The sequence below is a fragment of the Ailuropoda melanoleuca genome, chromosome 17, assembly GCF_002007445.2.
Source record: "Ailuropoda melanoleuca isolate Jingjing chromosome 17, ASM200744v2, whole genome shotgun sequence".
Lineage (NCBI taxonomy): Eukaryota > Metazoa > Chordata > Mammalia > Carnivora > Ursidae > Ailuropoda > Ailuropoda melanoleuca.
This window is the reverse complement of record NC_048234.1, coordinates 36,620,336-36,634,209: the sequence shown is the minus strand read 5'-3', so window position 1 is coordinate 36,634,209 and position 13,874 is coordinate 36,620,336. Positions and strand designations below refer to the sequence as shown.

Below are 13,874 nucleotides of genomic sequence, written 5' to 3'. Positions count from 1 at the left end.
CATGATCTCGGGGTCCTGGGATCCAGCCCAGGAATATCAAAGAGAAATCCCCTATGCTTCCAGTAGGGGGAAGGGAAAAGGAACCATTTTGAAATAGGCCAGAGGACCGTCTTCTCAACAAGGCCTGCCCTCAGGAGAAACTTACCCAGAACCTAGCCTGGAGTATTATCACCTCTTCCCTGGGGAAAGGGAAATATCCAACTCCAGCCCAAATCAAACTACAGAAAATCAAAGTTAAAGAAAAAGTCCTAAAAGAAGCCAGAGGGGGAAAAAAAACACCCTACCTATAGTGGGCAGAAGACAAGAATTCCAAGGTTTATGTGTAGATGCAAATAGCCAAATCATTACAGAAGGAGAAGAGCAAAGCTGGAGAACTGACACTATCCAATTTCAAGACTTACTATAAAGCTACAGTAATCAAGGCAGTGTGGTATTGGCAACGGAATAGACAAATTGATTAATGAAACAGAACAGAGAGCCCAGAAATAGACCCACATAAATAGAGTCAACTGATCTTGGAGAAAGAATGAAGGTAATACAATGAAGCAAAGGTAAGATTTCAACAAATGGTGCTGGAAAAATTGGATATCCAACTGCAGAAAAAAAAAAAAATCTTGGATGCCTGGGTGGCTCATCAGTTAAGTATTGGACTCTTGATTTCGGCTCAGATTATGATCTCAGGGTTTTGAGTTCAAGCCCTGGGCAGACTCTGCACTCAGCGGGCGTCTACTTGAGATTCTCCCCCTCTCCCTCTCCCTCTGCCCCTTCCCAACCTCACACGCACATTGCTTTCTCTCTCTCTCTCTCTCTAAAATAAATAAATCTTTTTAAAAAATTAATTTAAAACAGATCATAAACCTAAATGTAAAATGCAAAACTATTATACTCCTAGAAGATAGGAGAAAGCCTAGATGACCTTGGATACTATGCTGCCTTTTTAGATACAACACCAACAATCTGTGAAAGAAATAATTGATAAGTTGGACTTCATTAAAATTGAAAACATCTGTTCTGCAAAAGACAATATCCTGAAAATGAAAAGACAAGCTATAGTCTGGCGAAAATGTTTGCAAAAGACACATTTGATAAAGTACTTATCCAAAATATACAAAGAACATTTCAAATTCAGTAGTATAAAACAAACAACCCAATTAAAAAAGACTTGGGCCAAATACTTTAACAGACATCTCACCAAAGAAAATATACAGATGACAAATAAGCATATGAAAAGATGACATTAGGGAAATGCAAACTTAAAAAACAATGAGATACCACTACATATCTATTAGAATGGACAAAATCCAGAGTACTGACAACACCAAATGCTGGCAAGGATTGGAGTACAGAAACTCTCATACATTGCTGGAAGATGCAAAATGGTACAGTCACTTTGGAAGACAGTTTGGCAGTTTCTTATAAAACTAAACATACTTTTACCATATGATCCAGCAATCATTCTCCTTGGTGTTTACCCAAAAGAGCTGAAAACATGTTCACACAAAAATCAGCACATGGATGTTTATAGCAGCTTTATTCATAATTGCCAAAACTTGGAAACAACCAAGATGTCCTTAAGTAGGTGAATGGATAAATAAACTGGTACATCCAGACAGCAGAATATTACTCAGGACTAAAAGAAGTAAGCTATCAAGGCATGAACAGCCATGGAAGAAACTTAAATGCATATTCGTAAGTGAAAAAAGCTAATCTGAGAAGGCCACATACCATATGATTCCAACTACATGACATTCTGGAAAAGGAAAAACTACAGAGACAGTATAAAGATCAATGGTTGCAAGGGCTTGGGAGAAGTGGGATGAGTAGGCAGAGCACAGAGGATTTTTGGGGCAGTGAAAATACTCTGCATGATAATAAAATGATGGATACATGTCATTACACATTTGTTAAAACCTATAAAATGTACACTACCAAGAGTGAACCCTAATGTAAACCATGGACTTGGGATGATAATGATGTGTCAGCGTAGGTTCATCAATGTAATAAATGTACCACTTTGGTAAAGGCAGAGACAATGCATGTATGGGAGCAGGGGGGTTAGGGGAAATCTCTGTATCTTCCCCTCAATTTTTCAGTTAACCTATAACTGCTCAAAAAAAATAAAGATTTAAAGAAAAGGGAACAAATTCAAAATATATAACTTGCATACATCATGTTCAAGATAAAAGGCAGACTGGGAAAAATATCTGTAACATAAATATTAAAATTGTGATTAATATTGCTCACATGCAAATCCTATACATCAATTTTTTTTAAAAAAGAAACCCAATAGAAAAATCAGTAATAGATTAGAATTAAAAATACACAAAGGAAGAAATGTAAATGGCAAATAAGTACAGTACATGAAAAAACACTCAGCCTCACAGTGATAAGAAAAATGACTTCCTGGGGCACCTGGGTGGTGCAGTTGGTTAAGCATCCAACTCTTGGATTCAGCTCAGATCATAATCTCAAGGTCATGAAATCGAGCCCCATGTTGGACTCCATGCTGAGTGCAGAGTCTGCTTGAAATTCTCTCTCCCTCTCCGTCTGTCCCTCCTGCTCCTGCCCTCTCTCTCTGTCAAATAAATAAATACATATTTAAAAAAGAAAAGAATAATGATTTCCCAAGTTAAGTCTTCCCACTCAGATTGTCTGACTGCTTAAATGAAGTCTAAGGGGATAAGAAGCCATAGAAGATCCCATAGGGGCAGATGGAAACTTGGGGCCACCAAGAAATGTTTAAAGAAATGGTTCTCCCAAGAAATTAGGATTTATGAAGGAGGTGAGAAAAAACAGCCAGGAGCAGCTTCAGGAGGAAGATGTCAGAGAAGCTGGAGCTAGTGAGATCAATTCTGTTCATGTTTGTTAAGTATGTTAGCTATATTCCTGGCTCCAATTTGTTGATTCTACCTTTCTGACTTCACTCCTGGTTTTTGTAGGCCATTTTATTGCTTTTTATTCATCTTGTAAACTGTCTTCTTTGTCTGGAACATTTTTGAAAACAGATAAACAAATGGGTAATTTATTCATCAAGTGGTAAAATGAATGGGTGGTTGAATAAATTGTGACTATTCTCAAGAAGAGAAAAGTCCTTAAAGTGATTTGGTGGTATGGGAATGCCAGACATTCTGAGAAAGAACTACTTTGGCAGTACTGGTCAATAATATAGACCTCACGTTCCCAAGGAAGGGGGTGTATGAGGACTAACTGTTACACCAGATGTTTAAAGGAGAACTGGTTCTGTGTCAGCAGAACTCATAGCCCTGTTTAAACATATACAGGAACTTAAACTGTAGAAAAAGAGTAAGTCATAGGTGGGATAGCTTAACTGCTATAGCAAATAAGCCCCCACATGTATAATGGCTCAATCTCAATAGAAGTTTATTTCTTGCTCACAAAACAGTTCTGAGCAAGTGAACAGGTTGGCAAAACAGTCATTCAGGAAGCCAAAGCTGATGGAGGCACTGTCATCTTCAACACATGGCTTCCAAGGTTGCCCTGGGAGTCACCTAGCTCTAACCAGCCAGAAGGAGAAAAGAGCAAAGACCATGTGGGAGGCTTATATGGACCAAATCTGGAAGTAGGACATAAAAATATGGATAAAAATTTGGAATGTGACCACAACGAACTACAAGGCAGGCAGGGAAATGTATTCTAGCTATGTGCCCAGAATGAAGAGGAAAGCGTGGGTTTGGGCAAGCCCCTAGTATTTCTGCTGCAGACCATTAGCAGACCTAGAGTCAGACTTGAATAAAGGACCTCAATAAATTCCAAACTCCACACTTTGATTCTCCTTCTTAGGAGCCTGGGAACATGTGCCAAGCACCTGTTCAAGAGTTACTTCGGTAATAAATTCCAGATGAGAATTCTACTTCTCAAACTCCATTACCGAAGTCTTTTCCAGGGAACACTCACATCCCAGTTTAGAGGGAAGAAAGGCAAAGAAAGACCATCCCTGCAGTGCATTTGAAGAGAGTCACTGTGGTATCAAGGAGAAATCAAAGACAGAAGATTGACTGTACTTGTAAATAGGGAGGATTTTTCTGTGCAGCCTTGTGCATTTATGGAAAGAATGTCATGCTGATGTCAATCTTTGCTAAACCACTGATCAATCCTGTGCAGAAGCACATTTTTTAAAAATATTATTTCTATTGTTCACTTCTGCCTTGCTCTGGTAAGGCTATTTCCACACTGAGTGGGAGAAATAAAAGAACAGCTGCACCACATCGCTTAACCATGAACCCTAGTAGGGCACCCATTTTGCTAAAAAGAAGAAATCAATTTTTAGTTTTATAAGAGTGAAATAAAACCCATTTAAAAAGAAATATTAAGAATGCCTATTTAAATGCAAATTGATCTAACAGCATTTACATGTGTCAATTAAAGTCCCTCGAAGGATTTCCTTGAAATAGTAGCATTTGCTTATATGAATTTTTTGTTTTAAAGAAAGAGACTCACAATTAAAAGTTGTACTGAAAGTCACGGCAGTTGCTAAAAAAGTAGATCGTTGTTACCTCCGGCAACATTTGACTTAAGGGACTGATTTAGTTTCAACATGAAACACATGATGACTCCTGTGCCTATCCAAGAAAGGTCACGCCCATGATTTTGTCCCTGCTTGCACCCCATTAGACAGGAGAACCTGGGTGAGCAGGGACTCTTTGACACCCGCAACACAACCTAAGAATAATAGAAAGCTAACATTTGCTGAGGACCCACTGCTTATGCCAGACATTTTTTTTCTTCAGATTATATCAGTTGGTCTCTACAATCACCCAGAGAGGGAAGTGGGTAAACATTATTATCCTATCTTACAGTTGAGGAAACTGAGGCTCAGAGAGTAAGTTGTAAATCCAAGATTCAAAGCCAAATGTGTGTTATTCCAAAGCCTGCAGTTTAAGTCACTCTTCTAAGCTGGCTCACATATAGCCACATCAGTTAGGCTCCTACCTGTCAGATGCTTTCCCCTGCCTGCACAAAGGCTAAGACTCTGCAGGCTGCCTTTGCAAGCTGTGGGTCTTTTTCAATGGAATAACTTTTGGAAGAAGAAACAGCAGCTGCTGACCCTGCTAAGACATAGCTAACACCACATCATTTGCCTGACCCATCCTTTGAGCCTGTCCATCTCCTCTGCTAATCAGGGAAGGCTCACATGTTATTACATCCAAATGGACATGACTAGCCTTACTGGACATACAAGGAATCATGACAGGAGTCAAGGGAAGTCTTCCTACCAGCACCCACTAATTTCGTCTCCCCAAAAGTTTCCTACAACTGCTCCCTGGTCCTAGAAATCCCTTTAACAGATGACCAGGCCATTAGTCCACAATCAGAGAGTGGAATAATAATAGAAAAGATGTGGGGTAGGGGAAGTTAATTATCCTAAATGTATACAAAAAATATATCTGACAATAGCACATCTCTTTGCAGAGAAGATTTTATGTGAGAAGGGGAAGAAGGTTAACAAATAACACAACAGAACATGTGCTGCCTCTGCCCTTTCGCAGACCATACCAAGCATCACTAACAGAACCCAGCACAGTTTCCTTCTGAACTTAGACATAACACTCTCAACATAGCACACTCATAAGAGTTGACACATGTGATTGGACCAAATTTGCCTATTTCAGGAATTTAAAAGATGCAGGGCGGGGGGCGCCTGGGTGGCACAGCGGTTAAGCGTCTGCCTTCGGCTCAGGGCGTGATCCCGGAGTTATGGGATCGAGCCCCACATCAGGCTCCTCTGCTATGAGCCTGCTTCTTCCTCTCCCACTCCCCCTGCTTGTGTTCCCTCTCTCGCTGGCTGTCTCTATCTCTGTCGAATAAATAAATAAAATCTTAAAAAAAAAAAAAAAGATGCAGGAAACCTTCTGCATGAAGAACTGAGTGTCATGGAGACACTGAGGATGCAAAGTCTGCAGAGAGGAGAGACTGGGGTCTTCATGACATCTCTGACCAACTTCCCAAGTTTACCTGGGATCTATTAGTCCCCCAAGACTCATAACACTGCTCACAAAGGGCATCATTGGCACGTATTGTCAAAGTGCAAATATAGTGGGGGCAGAGTAAGTGTTGCCTCTTTTCTGAGTTGTTTCTGCAACAGCCAAGGTTTCTATTGCCATTGGAACAGAACCAGTAGGTCAAATGTATTTCATATATTTACCATAAAGACTGCTGTGGTAATAAATTACCTGCCCTGGAACCTTGCAGATCAAACTGAAAAGTTACACATAAGAGTTCTAGTTCCGAATAAAATGGTATAAGCTCACTCCATTCTGTCTCTGCCACAGAATGGATATATAAAACCTGGGGAGAATGCATGGAGCAGCTATTTGAGGACTCTGAAAAGTCAATAGTAGCAGGCAGATTGGGAAAGGACAGAATTTGAAGGACCACCATCCAGTAGGGGGGCTGAAGGAGAGTTCCTATTTTAACACTAATGTCTCTCAGCCCAGATACAATGCAAGCCAAAAACCAGAAGTGGGCACCAGAGAATAAACAAGTACATCTCTAGGAAAACCCCTCTAGTATTGGCTCAAGGACTGAAACCAGGGACTTCTTTTTTTTTTTTTTTTTTAAGATTTTATTTATTTATTCGACAGAGATAGAGACACAGCGAGAGAGGGAACACAAGCAGGGGAGTGGGAGAGGAAGAAGCAGGCTCACAGCAGAGGAGCCTGATGTGGGGCTCGATCCCATAACGCCGGGATCACGCCCTGAGCCGAAGGCAGACGCCCAACCGCTGTGCCACCCAGGCGCCCCCCAGGGACTTCTAATACTCAGAGAGTGTGGGAGAAATCCCCTGTGTTTCTTTTTATCTTTTTCAATCTCCACTCTATCATGTCCCAACCCGCAGGCAATCCCACACTGGTGACAGTGGTGGTGGTGGCAGCAGGGCCCACAAACACCTGAAACTCTGTAGAATGGAAATTTTTCTCTGCTATGATCCCAAGAAGACAGATAAACCTTACTGGGTTTTTTCTCTCTCTGTCCTCCTGCTGTTTGGCCCCAGATGTGGGTGAATTATGAGAACTGTGCATAACTAAAGCCCCAGATTTCTGACAAGAAAAACAAAAAAGGAAGCCAGAGAACTGGAAAGGACAAAGAAGACTGAAAAAGGAAGGATCTCAGGAAAGTGACCATGGAGAGCTGTTGACACACTCCTGGACTCACCTGCAACATGTCATAGACTTTGAGAACTAAACCATGGAATTGGACCACTGCCCAGCTCCCAGATTGACCACTGGATGGTACACACATGAGATTGATCCAAACAGCACTTCAGAGTCTTTGAAAAGAAAATTGACATTGAAACTATAAGCCACAGAAGACAGATCAGAACTTACAGCTTAAACCCAATTGTGTCAATAGCCACCTAAAACAAAAACATCCAAATTCTCCTTAAGATTTAAGCAAGACCTAGAGTCTCATTTTCCAAAATACGATCCAAAATTATTTGACACACAAAGAATCAGGAAAATCGCAACTCACATGAGAAAACAATCAACAGACAACAACCTCAAGATGAACATAGATACTGGAATTATCTGAGAAAGACTTTAAAGTAGGCATTACAAAAGTGCTCCAAGAAATAAGGGCAAACATTCTTTAAAAAGATAGAAAGTTTCATGGGGCGCCTGGGTGGCACAGCGGTTAAGCGTCTGCCTTCGGCTCAGGGCGTGATCCCAGCGTTATGGGATCGAGCCCCAGGTCAGGCTCCTCTGCTATGAGCCTGCTTCTTCCTCTCCCACTCCCCCTGCTTGTGTTCCCTCTCTCGCTGGCTGTCTCTATCTCTGTCGAATAAATAAATAAATCTTTAAAAAAAAAAAAGTTTCAGCAAAGAAATAAAAAATATAAAGGAGAATTTACAACTAATAAATACAAAAACCAAAACTAAAAACACACTGAATGACCTAAATAGCAAAATGAAAATGACAGAGGCAAGAGTCAGTTAACTTGAAGGTAGATCAGTAGAAATTATAAAACCTGCACAATAGAAAAAATATTTAAAATATAATGAATAGAGCCTCCAGGACCTGTGGGACAATACCAAAATATTTAACATTTATGTCATAGGAGTCTCAGAAGAAAAAAAAAAAAAATTCAGGACCGAAAAAAAAAAAAGAAATTTAAAAATAGTGGATAACAACTTCCCAAATTTGCCAAAAGACATATAATTAAAAACAAAGACACCTTAGATAAGAAAAACTATGAGAATTCATTGCCAAGAGACCCACCCTAAAAGAATTGCTAAAGCAAGTTCTCAAGGGGAAATGATACCAAAAAGAAATTTGGAATATTGAGAATGAAGAAAGAGCAAGATAAATATAGATAATTCTTCTCTTCTTGAATTCTTTAAAATATATACGACAGCCAAAAGCAAAAATTATAAAAATGTCTGATATGGCAAGTTATATATGTGTCTTATAATTCTGAGATCAATTACTAAAAATACACAAAAAAGATACAATGTATAAATTTAATAGAAAACTAAAATGTGTTCAAATAGCTCAAAAGAAGAAAGGAGGGGGGAATAGACAAGAAAAAATCTGAGGGAAAACATAGAACACAAATAATAAAATGGTAGGCCCAAATCCAAATGTATCAATAATTACAATCAGTGTAAATGTTCTAAATATACCAATTAAAAGACAGAGATTGCTAGATAGATATGAATGGATTTAGAAATAAAAAACCATGAGACCATATGCTATCTATAACAAATTCACTTCAAATATAATGATATAGACAGGATAAAGCAAAAAGATAGAAAGAATATACCAAGCAAACACTAACTAAAAGAAAGCTAGCACAGCTATATTAATAACAAAGTAAACTTCAGAGCAAAGAAAATTACCAGGGATGACGAGAGACATTACACAATGATAAAAAGTTCAATTCACCAAGAAGATATAACAATCATAAAATGTGTATGCACCTAATAACATTTCATGAAACAAAAACTGAAAGAATTTAAAGGAGAAATAGAAAAATCCAAAATTATAGTTGGAGACTTCAATACTACTCTCTCAGTAATCAACAGAACTAGTAGGCAGAAAATTAGCAAGGAAATAAAAGAAGTGAACAACGACATCAAACGACTAAATCTAATTGACATTTATAGAACACTCCATCCAACAACAGATTGTACATTCCTTTCACACGCTTATTGAACATTCACAAAACAGAGCATATCGTGGGTCATAAAACAAACCTTAATAAATTTCAAAGAATTGAATTATACAAAATATGTTCTCTGATAATATAGAATTAAGCTAGAAATCAATAACAAAGATAACAGTAAAATGTACAATTACTTGGAAATAAAACAATACACTTCTAAATAATGCATGGGTGAAAGAGGAGGTCTCAAAGGAAATTTAAAAACATTTTCAACTGAATGAAAAAAATCAAAATCTGTAAGATGAAGCTAACGCAGTACTTAGAAATTAAAAGGGTTAAATACTCATATTAGAAAAGAAGTCTCCAACTAGTACCTAAGCTTCCACCTGGAGAAAAATAAATTCACTGTAAGCACAAGGTAGGTGATAATAAAGGTAAGAGGAGTAATCAACGAAATCAAAAACAGAAACAATAAAGAAAATCAGTGACACAAAGAGGTAGTTCTTTTAAAAGATCAATAAAATTGATAAATCTCTAGCAAGAGCAACAAAGAAAAAAGCAGAGAATTCACAAATTACCAATATCAGGAATGAAAAAGGGGACATACTACAAATTCTGCAGAAATTACAACTATAATAAGAGACTATAAATAACTCTACACACATGTATTCAATAATGTAGATGAAATGAGCACTCTGCAAAAACCATAAACTACCAAAACTCACTCGAGGTAAAATAGATAACCTGAATAATCCTATAACTATTAAAGAAATTGAATTAGTATTTTAAAACCTTCTGAAAAGCGTGGCACCTGGGTAGCGCAGTCGTTAAGCGTCTGCTTTCGGCTCAGGGCGTGATCCCGGCGTTACGGGATCGAGCCCCACATCCGGCTCCTCCGCTGGGAGCCTGCTTCTTCCTCTCCCACTCCCCCTGCTTGTGTTCCCTCTCTTGCTGGCTGTCTCTCTGTCACATAAATAAAAATAAAATTTTTTTTTAAATAAATAAATAAATAAATAAAACCTTCTGAAAAGGAAATCTCCAGGCTCAGAATATTTCACTGATGAATTCTACCAATTAAAGAAGAAATAACACAAATTCTACACGTTTTGCATAAAAGAGGAGGAAAGACTTCTCAGCTTATTGACGAGCTATTACCCTGATATCAAAACCTCTCCATATATGAAAACGGCAACCCACACATCCCTGGTCATGATGTGGAGGATCAGGTTACATTTGATGGAGCTTTCTAATATCATTACTCTCTCATGATGCAATATTTATATCTTAAAGAGGAATAAATTATGATTATTTAAAAAGCATAAAGTTTCTTAGAAACCTGTTTATGGCAGATACTTGAAGGTGTATTTTCTCCCCAAATATAATGCATCTGAAGAGTTTTGAACTGTATCCACCAAGACCCGCTTCACACCTATACTTGCAAGAGAAGGGTTTCATGCAGAATGTGAAAATTGCGACTGGAGGCATTATATGTAGGCTACTTAATCTATGATAGAGGAGGTCTACATGCATTTGTTGCCCTAGATGGACAAGGGAAAGGGTAGTTTAAAGGAAATAAGGATTATGTTCTAAGGTTGTGTTTTTTTCTCCTGGGGCTCTTTAAACAATGCTTTTATCTGTTCCTCATTTTCCAATTGTCTTCTCTAGTGATGTGGCTATAATTTAGCAGTATTATGTGCTGTCACTTCCGTATTAGTAAACACCAGGACTTGCTTAGTAATTACAGACTAACCTCATAATGAAATGCAGTGAACAGTTCTAATTAAATTTTAATGTTGCTTAACAACTATTCTACTTTAAAATGAGAATTTCCCAGCCATGTATCCTAATAAGTTATCAGAATGCATTATTCCCAAAAACTGTACAAACGAGAAGGTAAACATACAATATTACCACCAGTAGGCATGTGTGTGGGGACATTTATAATCAAAATTAACATATTACATTGAAAATTATTAAAATATAAAAGCACATCAAAATGCTGTCGCAACTGCAGGACAGGGTGTTTTTGAGAGCTCATATTTCTCTTTGAAGTGGGAAAAATGGCAAATTATTCCCCAGTACAGGAGTTAAAGCTGTCTTCTTCTGCACGTGGGACTGATATGTGTTAACCTGAGAACATCCACACCTTCTTGTAAAATCACAAAGCTAAAAGAAAACTCACCATGCGATCTAGGAAACAAGGCCTTCCACTTACTTTATTCTTTAAAAATCCGCTATGTTCTATTGCTCTACTGCCTTCATTTGTACAAAGTATTTCTGAACATTTATGTCAGTCCCTTTGATGCTGACCTTGTGAACACGGTGATATAGTGGAACTCCACTACCCGTTTCTCTCTTCGTATCACAGGAATACAATAATAATATACGCAATCCTCCCTCCTCCCTTTACACTGCCAGAATAAAGAGCTCCAATCTATTATGTTTTTGGAAAAGACCCACCCCCTGACTCTCCTACTACTGCTTGCTACAATCTGCTATAGCTCCTTCTCCTGTTTCTATCAAACCATTTCAATTGCTTCTTCTACTCATAAGGCCTAATTAATGCCTTTTGGGCATAAAAGCTTAAAGTACAATCGTGCTGAACCCAGTGAGGGTATTGCCTAAAGAATTCTGCAAAATGTACTCCTGTATTGCATTTCCTATTAGCTTACTCTTTTTTTCTCCAAGATGCAGAGCTAACCTAAGTATTGGCGTTGACAAATGTGAAGCCTTTATTTGTTTTTAAAGATTTTATTTATTTATTTGTTAGCGAGAACGCAAGCAGAGGGAGCAGCAGACAGAGGAAGAGGGAGAAGCAGACTCCCCACTGAGCAAGGAGCCCGACATAGGACTGGATCCCAGGACCCTGGGATCGTGACATGAGCCGAAGGCAGACGTTTAACCAACTCAGCCACTCAAGCATCCCAGTGTGAAGCCTTTATTTCCATAACCCAAGCTGTTGTGTTATTAGGCATATGTGCTCACTTCACTGACCCTGAGTCTTGGCTATCTCCCTCCACAAAGTTGTACACCCCACACTCACTTACAGTAGGAGTTGTTGGTGCTGCTACTGATGGAGATATGTTTATAGACTATGACAAGATGTATTAGGACCTTTCCTTCCCTGTCTACACCAAAAAAGTAGAAGAGGTGACATCTCTTAGTTTTTCTGGGATTCTTCTTGGCCAAGACTATGTGTAGAATGAAGCTAGAAGCTCTGGGAGCTTCTGCTAAACAGCCTCCACTGCCCAAGAGGAGAGGTAGGAAAGGGGAAGAAGACTACCTGGGGCCTCTCTCAGACATCCTGAGTTCCATTCCCATAACTCAGCAGGGCTACAGGGCTTTCAGTCTGTGCCTGGGGGAACTGTCTGTGTCATACAGAGCCAACATGACACAGACCTCTGCTCAGTCACCAGATGCCCCAAATGGCTTTCGAGAAGTGATGAGACAGCCCCTGCAGCCCTTACTTCACTGGACCTCAGGCACACTTGAGTCTGAATCTCTGCTCTGCTGCTTGCTAGTTGTGCTGACTTGACCAATTTTGCTTAATCTCTCTGAGCCTCTGTTCCATCATCTATGAACTGGAACTAGTAATACCCACCTCACAAGATTATTGTAAGAAATAAATGAGCAATATATGGTAAACACTTGGCCTGGTGACTAATTCAAGTACTCAATTAGTAGTAACTATTGCCATTAATACTACAGCCCCGGCACTCTGTGAGTGACCTTTCTGAGTCATTGGCCATCCAGGTCGGGGCAGCCTGAGAGGGGGGAGGGTGTCCTGCACTGAGATGCTTCAAAGCCTTATTAATACTTGGGTCCCAGGGTGCCTGGATGGCTCATTCAGTTAAGCATCCAACTCTTGATTTCAGCTCAGGTTGTGATTTCAGGGTCATGAGATCCAGCCCCCAACTGGCTCCATGCTGAGCATAGAGCCTGCTTAAGATTCTCTCTCTCCCTCTGCCCCTCCTCACCCCAACTCACGTGTTTGTGCTTGTTCTCTTTCTTTCTCTCTCAAAAATAAATAAATGAATGAATAAACAAATCAACAACAACAACAACAACTTGGGTCCCTATGAAGCCCTACTATAGCCATGTTTACCAGAAGATTTGGGTAGGAATGGGGTTGATGGGCTTCTTCATTTATAAAATCAGGAGTGCTGATAAAAGAAGTAAAGCTTTGAAAGCTTTGAGCCTTGCACATGCTCATGGTCACCATTAACCAGCTTTACCTGGGAGTAACACATCAGAGGGAATGTCAGTCTGGCTGTAAATTTCAGCAGGCTCCATTAGATGGGAACATGGACCATCGCTGTACCCTTGTAGATGTGTTGTTTCCTTTGTGGCATGAATAAATGTCCCTGTGATGGGCACCACACACACACACACACACAATACTATTGTCCCTATTAATGATCTCTCTCCTGGCTACTATAATCACAGTGCCGTTCCTCCTGAAAAATACTTCAAGACATCCTTGCCTCTTACCCCTCCCTCAGTCCCCATATCCACCCTTTCCTTTACACTTCCATTGTCATTCCTCTAGTTCATGCCTTTATCACCTCTCACCTGGACATTCACTCAGTGTTTATTAAAGCACTGACTATGGGCTGGGCATGGTGGAAAAATCAGACCTGTGTAATACTGAAAATACCCCAAATATTTATGATCTGGCAGTAGAGTAGGGAAATACAGACATTTAGACAGTAACTAGGATGCAAGTCCAAATGAAACAGAGTAGAATATAT

General features: G+C 39.3%; 1 protein-coding gene across 1 annotated transcript; it reads left to right on the top strand.

Moving 5' to 3' along the window:
• Nucleotides 1-12,917: 12,917 nt before the first annotated feature.
• Nucleotides 12,918-13,348, top strand: LOC117797026 (ATP synthase subunit ATP5MPL, mitochondrial-like). The gene is made up of 2 exons (XM_034647443.1): nt 12,918-12,937; nt 13,186-13,348. The coding sequence occupies exons 1-2, from the start codon at nt 12,918-12,920 to the stop codon at nt 13,346-13,348; spliced, it is 183 nt and encodes a 60-aa protein (XP_034503334.1).
• The last annotated feature ends 526 nt before the right edge of the window (nt 13,349-13,874 follow it).

Excerpts from the sequence above, each read along its gene's own strand:
- LOC117797026 (XM_034647443.1), top strand. The coding sequence starts at position 12,918 with ATGCTTCAAAGCCTTATTAA. Across the intron at positions 12,938-13,185 it reads ATGCTTCAAAGCCTTATTAA|AACAACTTGGGTCCCTATGA; the intron begins TACTTGGGTCCC and ends AACAACAACAAC.